Below are 13023 nucleotides of genomic sequence, written 5' to 3' on the forward strand. Positions count from 1 at the left end.
CTGTATGAAGCATATCATACAACTGACTCATGAGTCCAGCACTTTCTTGGGGGAACTGGACCTAGATGCTTGCCTAGTGTAGGAAAATATAGCAGAGATTGTGCAAAGATTGCGCATTGGAAATAATGAGAATAGATTCACACACACACTCCAGTGTAGCTCTGCAAGAATACTTTACTAAAGGATAAAAATTAGGGTTACATTTGGAGAAAATAATAAATTGCTAAGCTGACTACATCTTGCTAGATAAGTGACTTAGAGAAGAGACAAGAAGAAGTGAGAAAGTGGAAGTGGAAGTGAAGAAAGCAATAAAACTTCAGTACATAGCATCAATTAATTGCCCCCAATAAACATACTGCCCAATAGAAAATCCTAATCCTACTTCATTATGCTTAGTGACTCCCCTTTCTATGGCGGGAATCTTATTTGGGAATCTTATTCGAAGCTCTAATGGTTACATTCAAAGTATGTTTACTAATTAAGTAGGTAACACAAGCAGTTTAACTCTTTCATGACTGAAATGAAAACACTTGCTAATTCCCACACCTAGCCTACTATGGGCTGTGATACTCCAGGCAGCCCGGGAGCTGCCCAGCCCTGCCACTATGAGCCCAACACATTTTCTGGACTAGCTGCAAAGAGGAAGGGGACCCTTTGTGAATTTCACCCGTGTGAATTTCACCAGTGTTGCTCCTCACTGACTGTGTCACGTATAATCTGTTCCCTACAACTCTTGCTCTTTCAGTGATGGAAATCAAGAAGGGGACCATTAACCACACACACCCGCCTTCATTTGCAGTTGACCAGCAGAAACAGACAGGATATCTAGCACAGCTCTCTAAGCTCTCCTCGCTTTCTCACTCTGCCTCTAACAGGCATATGCGAGCAGAGATCTTTTCAATTTTCTTCTTTCATCTTAACTGGATCACTTGTGCACCATTGAGGGGAACTGCACATATACATCTTGCCTATCTCAGTCTGTTGGATGCAGTGAGAGGTCACTTAACCTGTTGGTCTTTCTTCTGTCCACCATCCAACAGTCTCTGATGCAAGTCAATGATTTTTTTTTCTTTTGCTGCCTTTACCCTTGAGGGATTGCTGCTTCTTTCCCATGATAAAAAAACAACAACCTATCAGTTCCGGGGGCAGGGAATGATACATACAAATATCCTTGCCTGCGGGTGCTTAGGAAGAGGCAGAGACAGCTTCCGTGAGCACCAGGCTTGCTTTCTCCTGCCTGTGTTACTACTCTTTGTGGAGTTTCAGTCTTAGAAGTATTCCTGATTTCACATGCTTCTGTCATTAATATGGCAGAAATCTCTGCAGACTGACTGACTCTCTTCCAAACAGCATCAGCCTGCAATTTCAATTCAAGGACATCCTTAAAAAATATACATAGTGAGCCCTGATTACAGTGAAACAATATCAATTTAACATATGTGATCTAAGGCCTTTGTTTTACTGTAATAAATGTATTATCCCCCGTTCAATAGAAATAACCCTACCCCAACCCCTGTTTGCAGTGGAAGTCTTCCTGTGTTTCTTGGTCAGGCTGAGACTGCCTAGGAAAGAGTGGGCCCTTGATCAGTTCTGGATATGTTTCTGTAATAGATTGCACCTGGTTGTCACCACTTTCATTGCGTATTTTGACTGCAGAATTGTGATTTTATTTGTGGTGCAGCCCTGGTATGATGGGAGAAGGAGGGAGAGCTGAAGGTGAGAACTCTGAGGTGAAAGGCCTCACACTCTGGTGTCTCCTGTCCTTCTCTTTGAACCCCAGCCGGCACAATATCCATAAAAAAGGGAACACAAGCTTTCATTTACTGGATGGTAGCATGTAGCTTTGTGTTCCCTAAAGGGTTTGTAGTTGTGACCCTGATATTGTGTAGTTGTGGCTCTATTAGTCTGGTAATTGGAAATCTCTTTTCCACAACTATTTTAACTTGACAGAAAGGACACAGATGGAACTGAACAACAACCAAAAATGTATTTACAGAAAATAATTTCAGGAGTGAATGTGGAATTAATAATAAGCGCAAATGTATAATTGCCACACAGCCTCATTCCCCAGAGGTTACATTTCCCTCTCACTGGGTGTTAACTGGTAGAATTTGAGCCTAAGTTAGCAATATAAGCGCTGAGGGGATAAATGAACGTTTCCTCCAGACAGGGCTCCACAACATTTAAGGTTCATTTGTTCTTTACTACAACCGACAAGCTTCTACCCAAGTAGGCTTCTCATTTAAACTTTCTGAGAACTTGGCTTCAGAACTAGTACCAGAAAAGTTTGGGACAGGCCCAACCCAGTTCTTGTTTAATTCCTTAACACAAGGCTCCTACACAGCCCTGGCTCCAAAATCCTAAGTATTAGCCCAAACTAAAAAGCCTGACTACAGCTTATGCTCTTATCCAGAGCTGTAATCCCCCTGTCTGAGGAAAATGTGAACAACTCTCCCCTTTTAAGGTACTGTGGCTCACCCCTTCCCATCCAGCAGAGACTCTGATTGACTGGCCAGTCTCTGGGTTTTGCATGAGGGCAGAATCCCCAGGATTGGTTCGGAAGCCTGGATAATAGGTGGAACTTGGGGGTTGATTGCTACACCTTCTCCTCCACACCTTCTCTTGCACCCACCCACCCCGTCCATATTCCAACTGGAATTCTCCCCCATTCCCTTGCAATGTGTTGTGTACTGCTGGTTTCCAGGGCTGCTGGGTATGTGCGTGTGTGTCTGTCTGTGTGTGTAACATTCCAGGGCAAAGGTCACTGGTGACACATGAAGTATGCAAGTCATTTCCTTTCACATGATTTTGAGACAGTGTTTGGGTGGTTTGAAGAAATCTTTGTCTGGGATCCCCAATGGTCTTGGCAGCCATTCTACTTTTGGTTTCGTTTGGAAATACTACGGACTTGGCTGTGAGCAGGTTTGGCAGCTGAACCAACCATGTTTGACAGCCACAGTCACTTGCCTCTGATCTGTTTAGTTTGCTGCCACCTGAGTTGAATGATGGTGTTATATATTGCTTGTATGCTTCCAGTCTCCAATAAAGATGTTTATTATAATAAAGAGCTGTTAATCTCAATATACAATAGACAGTCTGACAGGTTCGTGGCTGTGCAATAGCTGTGAAGTTTCATCTCCTTTTAGTACTGGAGTTTCATCTCCTTGCCGTTGCATCTGCACAGCCAGTGAAATCAATTCTCTCCATTTCTTTTCCTCTTTTTTAGGAACTGGTTGAACTCTATTTCAGATCAATTTTGCTTTAATCAAAAGAGAAACTCCAGGAGAGGAGGGGTGGGAAGGGAGGTCATGCAAAATTCCAGAATGTCACTTTCTAGATGCTCAGAGGCAGGCAGTTTCTTCCCAATCCCGGTCTTCCTGCTAAAGCACTCTGTGATGTGTAAAAATGTATAACAGAAAACTACAAAGATAAATTCCTCTTTTGAAGGAAGATAAGAGGCATCAATGGCTACATCTAAAAAAAGTAAAGTTTGATAAAAAAAGAAATTCCATTTCCTGTAACAGTGCTACCTACTGAGGATTCTTTTACCAAGGTTGTATACACACACAACAGAGCCACAGTACTGACCACAAATATTCCAAAATCTGTTTATGTAAGTTTTCATATATCTTCTTTATATGGAGGCTGTGGCAAGAATCTGAAACTGGAGGGCTTCCAAAGAACACTGCAAAGGAATAGGAAGTTAAAGCACACAAATATTATTCTGGAGTGTGCCTATATTTTAAACAAACAAAAATGGTTTCAGCTGAGGAAACTGTGTATTAAAAATGCACTTTGTCTCATTTGATGTCATCCTCTTACAATTTATTCTTAATTTTGTCTTGGTAGTGTCTTGGTGTTGAAGATTAGTCTGTCTGTAAATTAACTTCCAAGTAAATGTCATAATTTGACAATCTTTTCTCCAAATACTTGCTAAAAATTTGCTTGCTTCTCTAAGAGAGACCTCTTCATCTGGCTTTGGTATTCCATGTAGTGTAAATTTAACTGTTACATGATTAGCGCTTCATTCACATGGGTCTTATTAGTTTGTAGCCTAACTTTGGCCCACACTATTGCAGCAGAAGTATTGTGCCAGCCCCCAATCAGGGCAGGGGATGTCCCACCCTGCCTGCTGCTCCCATTCTGGCTCACTTAGCTGGTGAAGGGGAGGAGTGTCAGGAGACTGCCTATAACTGCTGGAGCATGTGCCAAATAGCACACACATGCTCTGAGGCCTTCCACTGATGTCACTTCCTGTTTTAAACAAAGATTCTGGCTGGAGTGCCTAGAACTTGTGAAAAAATGGTGCGTGTTTTGGAGACGTCAGTTGATATAAGTTCCAGTTTAAAAGGGAAGCGATGGAAGCTTAGTAAGGTCAAATCAGTCCCCAGTAGAGGTGGGCATGAATCAGGAAAAAACGAAATGTGTGGTTCATGATTCGTCCCATTTCACGAACCACGAACTTTCACGAACTTGCCTCAGTTCGTGAACTGGTTCGTGGTTCATGGGATTTAAATGCCCCTTTCTGTACTGTGGCACAGATCTGGGGGTGGAAATGACCCTTTCCCTGCTGCTTAGCAGCAGCACGGAAAGAGGTATTGGTGTTTAACACGAACCAAATGAACCGGCAGACCAGTTCGTGGAAGTTCGTGGAAAATGGGCTTCCACAAACCACTGGTTCACTGGCCTGGTTCGTGATGAATTGTAGTTTGTCTTGTGGTTTGTGCCCATCTCTAGTCCCCAGACATAGAAAAATTGCTGTGTTTGGGGCTGATTTGGCTCCATAATTACTTCCATTTTAAACCAGGTCATATTAGCTGATGCCTCCAGAGCACATGTGTGCAAAGAAGTATAAAAGTAACACACACACACACCCAGCAGCCAGCATCTCCCTTTTTCAAGGTACGGGGAGAGAAACCTATTGTATCCTAAGATCAAGAGCAAAACCAGGCTGCTCCTTTTTTATTATATTTCTATCTTGCTTTTCAGCAGCCAAAATTAGCTTCCAGAAATCAAAAAAATCTGTGCAAAGATGGTTAAAACATAGGACGGATATCCCTGGGGGAGGGAATTCTTAGCTGAATGGGATTTCAATGCAGTGGAGGGTTGCTCGACTGCTTCCAGCCTTCCTGAGAGGTCACAGATTCAAATGAGAGGGGAGATTCTCAGCTGTAACAAAGTGTGGGCACAATGGCCTGGCTGCTTCTTGCCCTCCCTCTGAGGTTGCCCTAATGGTGACTGGCAGTGGGGCACAAGGGTTTTTTTCTCAGTGGAGCTGAATCCAAGTATGATAGAAGGTGGTGCTTTCCTGTTTCCCGTCTTCCCTTTGATTGCTTGATTGGTGACAGTTTGAAGCATGAAATCCAATTTTACCAGTATTTGTAGCAATCAAGGCTTTTGCAGTCTTTACATGTGCTTTTGAGACAAAATGGAGGTTCTAAATGGCTTTTTTCTCACTACAATGTGAATATTTATTCATGCTGGAGACTGTCAGTTTTGTGAGGGAGTTTAACACCCATTTGGTTAATCCCTTGCCACACTCTCCCCAAAACTAAATGACTTGGGCTCACTCAGACTAAAAGGGCTGTTTCACTAAATATATGGTTTAAAAGTGAAATATGTCACAGTTTGGGATTGGGATTCAAATAACTGTTTTAGGTGCACCCAAGGGCTTGGACATGTCTAGCTGGCACAACTTACACACATTCTTTCTTTTCTGCCCCCCAATACGGCATCACAGGTAGAAGAAGCACTAGAAGCTGTGAAGAATGCCACAAATGAGCAAGATCTTGCAAATCGATTCAAGGAATTTGGAAAAGAGATGGTGAAACTGAACTATGTTGCTGCAAGAAGGCAACAGGTGGGTATGCTGCAAAATAATAAATGGTGGGTACTGTTTTAGCATAATAAGGAAAACAGTCTGTCTTTTTATCAAGTTCAGAGCCTCCATAGTAAGACTTATTTTATTAATTTATTTTCCTTACTGACACTCAAGATCCATGGAGGGTAGGGTTGCCAGGTCCTCCAGAGTTCAAACTGGGAAAGAAGGAGGTCACTGGGGGAGGCGTACTGGGAGAACTAGTGTTGGGGGCCGATTTGTACCCAGTTGGCCCCTGGCGTGACCCGCTTCTTCTGTGTTGTTCCCGGAATGATGTCATTCCTGGCGCGACACAAGCAACAGGTTACTCCAGGGGCTGATTTCATAAAAACTGGACGCCAGTCTAGTGTTGAGGGCTGATTTTTACCCAATTGGACCCTTGCACAACCCTGCTCTTCTGCGTCACACTGGGAATAATATTATTGTAGGCACGACATAGGAGTGCGCTCGGGGGGGGGTCCAACCCATTCCCGCTCCTTTCCCCCCTGCCAGCCAGGTGGTGGCAGGTGGGCAGAGGCTGGGAGCAGGGGATCCCCTGCCACCACTGGGGGAATGGGATCCCTAATAGATGGAAGCTTTACCATGGATGAGTATTGTCAGGTCTGCACGCTTCCCACCACAACCGCTTGCATCCACTGGAATGGCATGCCCATGGTTTCCCACTAAGCCTTGTGGATGACTAGAGATTTGATCCTTTGTCTTCCTAGCCAGACACTAACTGTTGAAATTTTCAGGGGTGGGGGGAAGTGGTAGTAACACATAAAGTTACGTAGTTAAAAAAATAATGGTGAGAACACTATTTTAAAAGAATCAGCAAGTTTAAGAATTCTTTTAAAGCACCCTGTTTATTCAGTGCTTCCTTCTTTAATTGGTCATCACATGCTTTGATCACCATTGAGGGCTCTTTTTTTAATTATGCAAGTATAAAAGTTCACCCCCATTTTGCAATGTTTGTGTGTATAGGATTTTGTCTGTTAGGCTACTAAAAATAAAGACGTATCCTGTTAATGAGGAACCTGAATCCCTTATGTGTTCTGGGACTTTGATCAGCTAATGGAGGTGGGTCCTGCATGTCTGCCGGTCTCTTGGTTCCTTCTCCTCTCTGGTCCCTCTCCACACAGTCCAGAGCAGATAGCTAGCAAAAACTCCGCACTGGTCCCCTCCCAGGCCCTTTTAAAGGCAGTTCTGCAATTTCTAAAGGCCCCCCTGCATTTCCCTGCCTCTCGTGAGGAAGGTAGTCTCCCTGGCAAGAGATGGGGAGATTCAAGAACCAGCCCCTTTATCGATACCTCAGGGACCAGCCCCTCTGAGCTCTCCCTGAAGGGGCTGATTGGTTGCAAGATGGGCAGCAATCTTTCTCTTGACCTGCGGCTGCTCCCAGGTGAGGATGAAGTTATCCCAGTCTCCAACAAGTTTTTTTTTAAAAAAATACATTCTGTGAAGGAAACAAAAAGGGAGTGTTGGAAAAGTGCCTGCCCGTGCACCCCCATTATACCAAGCAGTTGGGTCCTCTGCCCAGCTGGCCCAGGTAGCAGGTTACTAGATATAATGGAGCAGTTTACCTCTTTAGCCTTAGTTTGTCACCCCCAACAGAAATAAGAACCTTTCCTTGCCTGAAGAAGTTTGCAAGTCTAGTCCTCCTGGAAACTAATTGTAGAATCCTAAGCAGAGTTTAGTGGTAGAGAGTGCCCTCAAGTCATAACTGACTTATGGCGAGTTTACACCCTTTTAAACCAGTTTACTTCAATGGATTTAGAAGGATTAGGATTGCACTCTAAATTATCCTGTTTTAATATCTCCCCTCCTCATATAGAAAAATCAGCTTTTCCTGACCACAAGCTCCAATTTATACTGAAAACAGTGACAGCATTTAGGAGCCCACCCTGTTACTTTAATTCAAATCCTCTTTGTAACATATAGAAGTCAAACTCTTACAGAGATCAGAGTGAATACTAGGATTACTAGCAAAACATAAACAAACACAAACTAACAAACCCTTGTACTTAAAGCCACTAGTTACAAAGGGCAGAAAAAAAATCGTTTGTGATTGAGGATAACTAACAACTGCTGATCAAAGTATGAACAAAATTAGTGCTAAATAAAACCCTCTTACCTAGATTTTAAACTTATCTGTTTGATGGTAGTTTAAAGGAGAGGCACAATAAATTAACTTATTTCAGTTTGTATTCTTCTCAGGGACAGATTGGGATGGCAAAACAGCCCTGGAAAAGGGCCCCACCCTCTGTCCTCTCCTGCCCTTCTCCCAAAGGAAGGAGGGAGGAAGGTGGGGCTGCCTACCCTGGCTAGGTCCTTCTCACCGTTGGGCTGACCCGGCCCAGGTTGGGGGGCATTGGCCTACCAGGAAAAGTCCTAGTGGCCATAATGGCCGCCCAGATGTAGTATATACATGACGCTGCCTCCCCCCCCCCCCCCCCCGAGAAGTGAAACATCATCCTACAAGTAACTTGGTAAAGCTTACCCCTTTGTAAAATAAATGCTTCGCTTGTACTCTTCTGTTTTATGAAGCATTTTATCGCAGAGTAAGCTTTATCGAGTTGCTTGTAGTGTAATATTTCACTCCTCTGTTGGGAGGCCTGTATACCGCCTGAAAATGAGATACTTAAGAGGAAAAGCAGGACCCAAATCAGATGCATAGATCTTTTCAGGTATCCTCCAAAGGCTTTGGACAAAGGTTATACAGTTCCTGCATGGTTTATATTTACTTTTTTAGATAATAACAACAGCAACAACTTCTTGCAGGAACTGAAAGATCCCCACTGTAGAGATGAAATGGCTGCTGCACGTGGTGCCCTGAAGAAGAACGCCACCATGCTGTACACGGCCTCTCAAGCTTTCCTCCGCCACCCTGACGTGGCAGCAACCAGAGCCAACAGGGATTATGTTTTCAAGCAAGTTCAGGAAGCGATCGCGGGCATCTCCAATGCTGCCCAAGCCACCTCACCCACTGATGAAAATAAGGGGCACACTGGCATTGGGGAGCTTGCTGCAGCACTGAATGAATTCGATGTAAGTTCAGTCTCTCTCTCTGTCTCTCTCTCTTCCCCTCTGCAAGTATGGATAAGAGGAAGGGGTGTGAGGCGCTTACAAAGCAGTCTTTTTTGCTATTTACCAGCCCGAACACAGGAACTGCAAAAATTATATTGCATTGTGACCAGAATTGGGTTGCTCGTATTCGTATTTTTGTATGCCCTCTTTTGAATGTAAATGGCCCTCAGGATGGCTAACAATAAGAAACAACTACAAAAGATTACAGTTAAACAGGAACAATTTAAAACTGTTTACACCCAGAAACATTAAGGTTCATTTAGATGATGGCTTATCAAGTTCCTTCCAGAGCAATGACTCTAAGTAGATTAAAACCAGCAGGTGCCATTGCAGGGCCAGTGAGTTCATCTCAAAGGCCTCCCAGACCAAAAATGCCTTCAACTTAGTCCAAAACATCTGCATGCAGGATGTCTTTCTCGCCTCTAGTGAGAGAACATGCCAAAGCAGTAATTGCTGAAAAGGCCCTCCCGACCAATCTTGCTTCAGATAAGGTTGGTCCCTCCAGGGAGAGACCATTTTGGTCCTCAGAGCTTGGTCAGGTTGATGTGAGTGGAGACAGCAAAGCAGGTACTTTGGAAGCAAGGTGTTAAAGGCTTCAAAGGGCATTGCCAACTTATTGAATTGACCGTGGGAACCGATTCACAACTGGTAGAGCACCAGCTTGATACACTTTTTATTAGCGGTATTGCCCAGTGATAGAAGCACCAAGAATTAACTCTAAGCTGAATATCTGTTTCTATGCAGTGTGTGTGTTATTTCGTCAAGAATACGTTAGGCACCAGTTCCAGCATCAGTTTTACTCCAAACCCATAGTGCTTCCATTTTCTCGGAATTATGTTATCTAGGTTTGCTCCAAAGTAGCAGGAGACTTGTGTGTGGCCATTTTGTTTTAATGTACGATCATTGCTGAAATTCTGAAAAATGTAGTTCTTTCAGTCAGTGCTAATATTGGACATGGACAGGGATTAAGAAGTCTTGCTTGTGAAGCTATTGAATCAGCAGAATCTTATACAGCTACCAGTCTTCAAAGGGATAGGCGGCTCAAATAAAACTGGGTATGTTCATTGTGTTAGGCAGGCAAGTTTAAAATTAAATTTATATGTGTATATATATATATAAAATTATATAAATTTAAATAGATATATAAATTTATATATCAAGCTGTAGAGCATAGGGAGAGTAGAAGGAGAGCTCAACTCTGTATTTGGTATATCAGGACTCTAAGTACATTAAAACCAGCAGAAAAAAATACATGCAGTACTGATTTGATTTGAAGCAGTGGCTGTACAGAAAGATAAAATACCTTATCTGACAGATTTTGTAGTGGTAATATAAGAGAAACTAAGACTGGGTGTTTGGTCATTAGGTAGCAGTTTGTCCGTGTTACTACTCTTTTTAATATTTAAGTGATTTTGTTGTATTGTTTTAATTTTTTTAGTGCATGGTCTTTGATTCTTGCAGATTGTTTTTTTTATTATATGAATTGATTTTCCATGAAACTGGTACAGATTTATCACTTATTGCTTCATCTACATAGGGAAATATAAATACCGTACACTTATATTTAACTAACCTGGAATCGAACGGTCATGAAGTAATCTCTACAGTGCAATACAAAATATATGGGAGTTAAACTCTGGCACAGATTCGGATGGCTTCACTGTAACCCCTGTTCCCCATACCTGCCATCTACCGCTTGAGTATGAATGATGCAGAACCTTTGCATATTATAACATACAACCAGGCAGTGTTCAGATAGCAAAGTATCTGGTTTATAAGGTGTGGCCTGATTAAACTCTCATTACCGAGTATATCTGAATGCAGCCTCTGCCCACTGAGCTGTGGTTTGGTAGGCATTGAACAAGGGTTTGTAAATACAGTCACACCTCCTTAGTCAGTTAGTATTATTTGTGTTTTATCTTCACATCCAAATTCGGAAATTACAGGTTGTTCAGCAGCACCCACCTCTTGCAGCTACATGGCTACAGAGTTTGTGGTGCAGAGTAGGGCTGTGCGCTTCAGATTTCCAATTCGGGTAAATTACCCGAATCGAACCCGATCCGGAAAGATTCTGGATATCTGAATCTGGCCCCGATTTGGAAATCCCAAATTCGGAAATCCCAAATCAAAGCTTTCCAAAGCTTTCGGAAAGCTTCGGAAAGCTTCGGGGCTGAGTTTAAAGGGCCCCACCGCTGTTTGCAAACTTGCCACTTTGGAATTAAGGTATTTCCGAATTTTTTTCCTGCTTCGGGTAAACCAAAAGCGGGAATCCTGAATCAACCCCCTCCTGCCCACCCCTGGTGCAGAGAAGCCAAACGTAGCCACTCTAGCAACATTCAGCCATCACCCATGCTTTGTCTCAGGAGGAGACAAAGCATACTCTCCCCTTCCTTCTGCTCACCTCCAAATAGTCACTCCATAACATTCCTCACTGCAGGTCGCACATCTTCTTTGCCTTGTTAGTAAACGTCCCTTACTGCCCTTTAACAACATATCTGGGAAGGAAAACCACTGCCAGGAGGGTGGTTGTTGGGCAGAGTTTGGGATATCATGTTTTATCAGCCAGTATGGATCTTTGTTGGTTTTGGGCGACCAGTGATCTGTGGGGGAACTTTGAGGGCGGTTGACAGAAAATACATTTGAAGAGGGGTAAAAGAGTTTCAGGCGTCTTGGTCTAAGCATGTAAATGTAGCTGTAAGAGAAGAGGGGTGGATTTCAGCCCCCGGTGAAACTTCGTGGTGGTCGTGGGGAGATTAAGCAGGAGTATTCGGCAGAGGCGTCACTTCTGGATTATTCATTCTGCACAGGTGACTTTCAAAATTTACCGTGTAGCCCTGATCACAGCTTCCCCCTTTCCCATACTATATAAACCCTAGTACCAATTTTTATGGGTTGATGATGCTTGCAGCTATTTTATTTATTTTATTGACTTCATTCATCCCTTTCTTCCTTGTGGGTCCCAAAAAGGCTTACATTGTTTCCTTCACAACAACCCTGTGAGGTAGGTTAGGCAGAGAGGGTGGGATTGACCAAAGGTCGCCTAGCACACTTCCATGACACAGTAAGGCTTCGAACCTGAGGTTCCTAGATCTCAGTCCACCTCCAATGGCCCATTTAGTTTTATTTCAGATTGACAAACATGTTTGCAGAATGTAACAAAAAGTTAAGAGAGAAAGGAAGGGAGGAAAAGTGATGTTGTTAGAAAGAAAGAGGGAGGAGAAATTGAGGGCTGCAAAATAGCTGCATGTAAAGCTGGAGGTGGCTGATGGTCCCCTTCATTGAGAGTGGCCAGGGCGTCTCAACGGAGGCCTGGCTTTGCCCCCCCTCCCCGATTCTCCTGTGCAGTGGTCTGTACTTGGCAGCGTGGAGACACGGTGGACAGCGTCTTGGAACATGGGAAGGAACCACACAGCAGAATAGCCTTGGTTGCCGAGCAAACGGTGACTTATCACAATATTTGAATGCAGACCTTGTGCGTAAAGACTGCTCAGGTGAGTATGTTGTTGGATGAATGGACTCTTTGTCTGTCTTAGGGAAGGAGATTTCAACTGTTCCAAGAACCTCGAGGGTTTAACGGAAGCTCAGAAAAGGACTCTGTGCTGAGGTGGTGCTGGGGGATGTGATCTTGTCCCGCACTGCTGATCATCCAGTGCCGTGTACAGCTGCAAAGAATAATTTGGCGTGTTAAGAGAGTGTGGTCTTGGTTCCCCTGGCTTTTGTCGGTGAGACCCAACTAACCAGGTCACTTTCAGACCCCGAGTATGCACCTGCAGGTTTTTCCGGATTTTTTGGCCTCCCTTTCCTGCTGCTTTAGTGAGTTTGTTTGGCCAGAGTTACCGTCTTACTATTCAGCTAAACCTTAGTGATGAGAGGCAAGCCAGGGATCCTGGAACCAAGGCACTCCGTTCACCACATCTTTGCTACTGTTTCAATAGATACCGGCCTCTTCTTCAAGATCGTCATCTGCTTGTGATGACGGCTAAGAGAACACATGCTACTTACTCCGAACCTAATTTTACTGCAACCATTCTTGTTCCAAAGGGCCAAACTCACCCCCCCAGAATGCCATCTTGTGCAAC

At 43.6% G+C, this 13023-nt stretch overlaps 1 protein-coding gene across 1 annotated transcript in view; it reads left to right on the forward strand.

Annotated features, from left to right (window-relative positions):
* The window catches only part of CTNNA2 (catenin alpha 2), a 678629-nt gene that overhangs the window by 187825 nt on the left and 477781 nt on the right, over positions 1-13023 (forward strand). The window contains exons 5-6 of the mRNA XM_054989920.1: positions 5741-5860; positions 8639-8905. Of these exons, the coding sequence (XP_054845895.1) occupies positions 5741-5860; positions 8639-8905 (387 nt within the window). The remainder of the gene's footprint in view (positions 1-5740; positions 5861-8638; positions 8906-13023) is intronic.

Source organism: Eublepharis macularius, chromosome 10 (assembly GCF_028583425.1).
Source record: "Eublepharis macularius isolate TG4126 chromosome 10, MPM_Emac_v1.0, whole genome shotgun sequence".
Taxonomy (NCBI): Eukaryota; Metazoa; Chordata; class Lepidosauria; order Squamata; family Eublepharidae; genus Eublepharis; species Eublepharis macularius.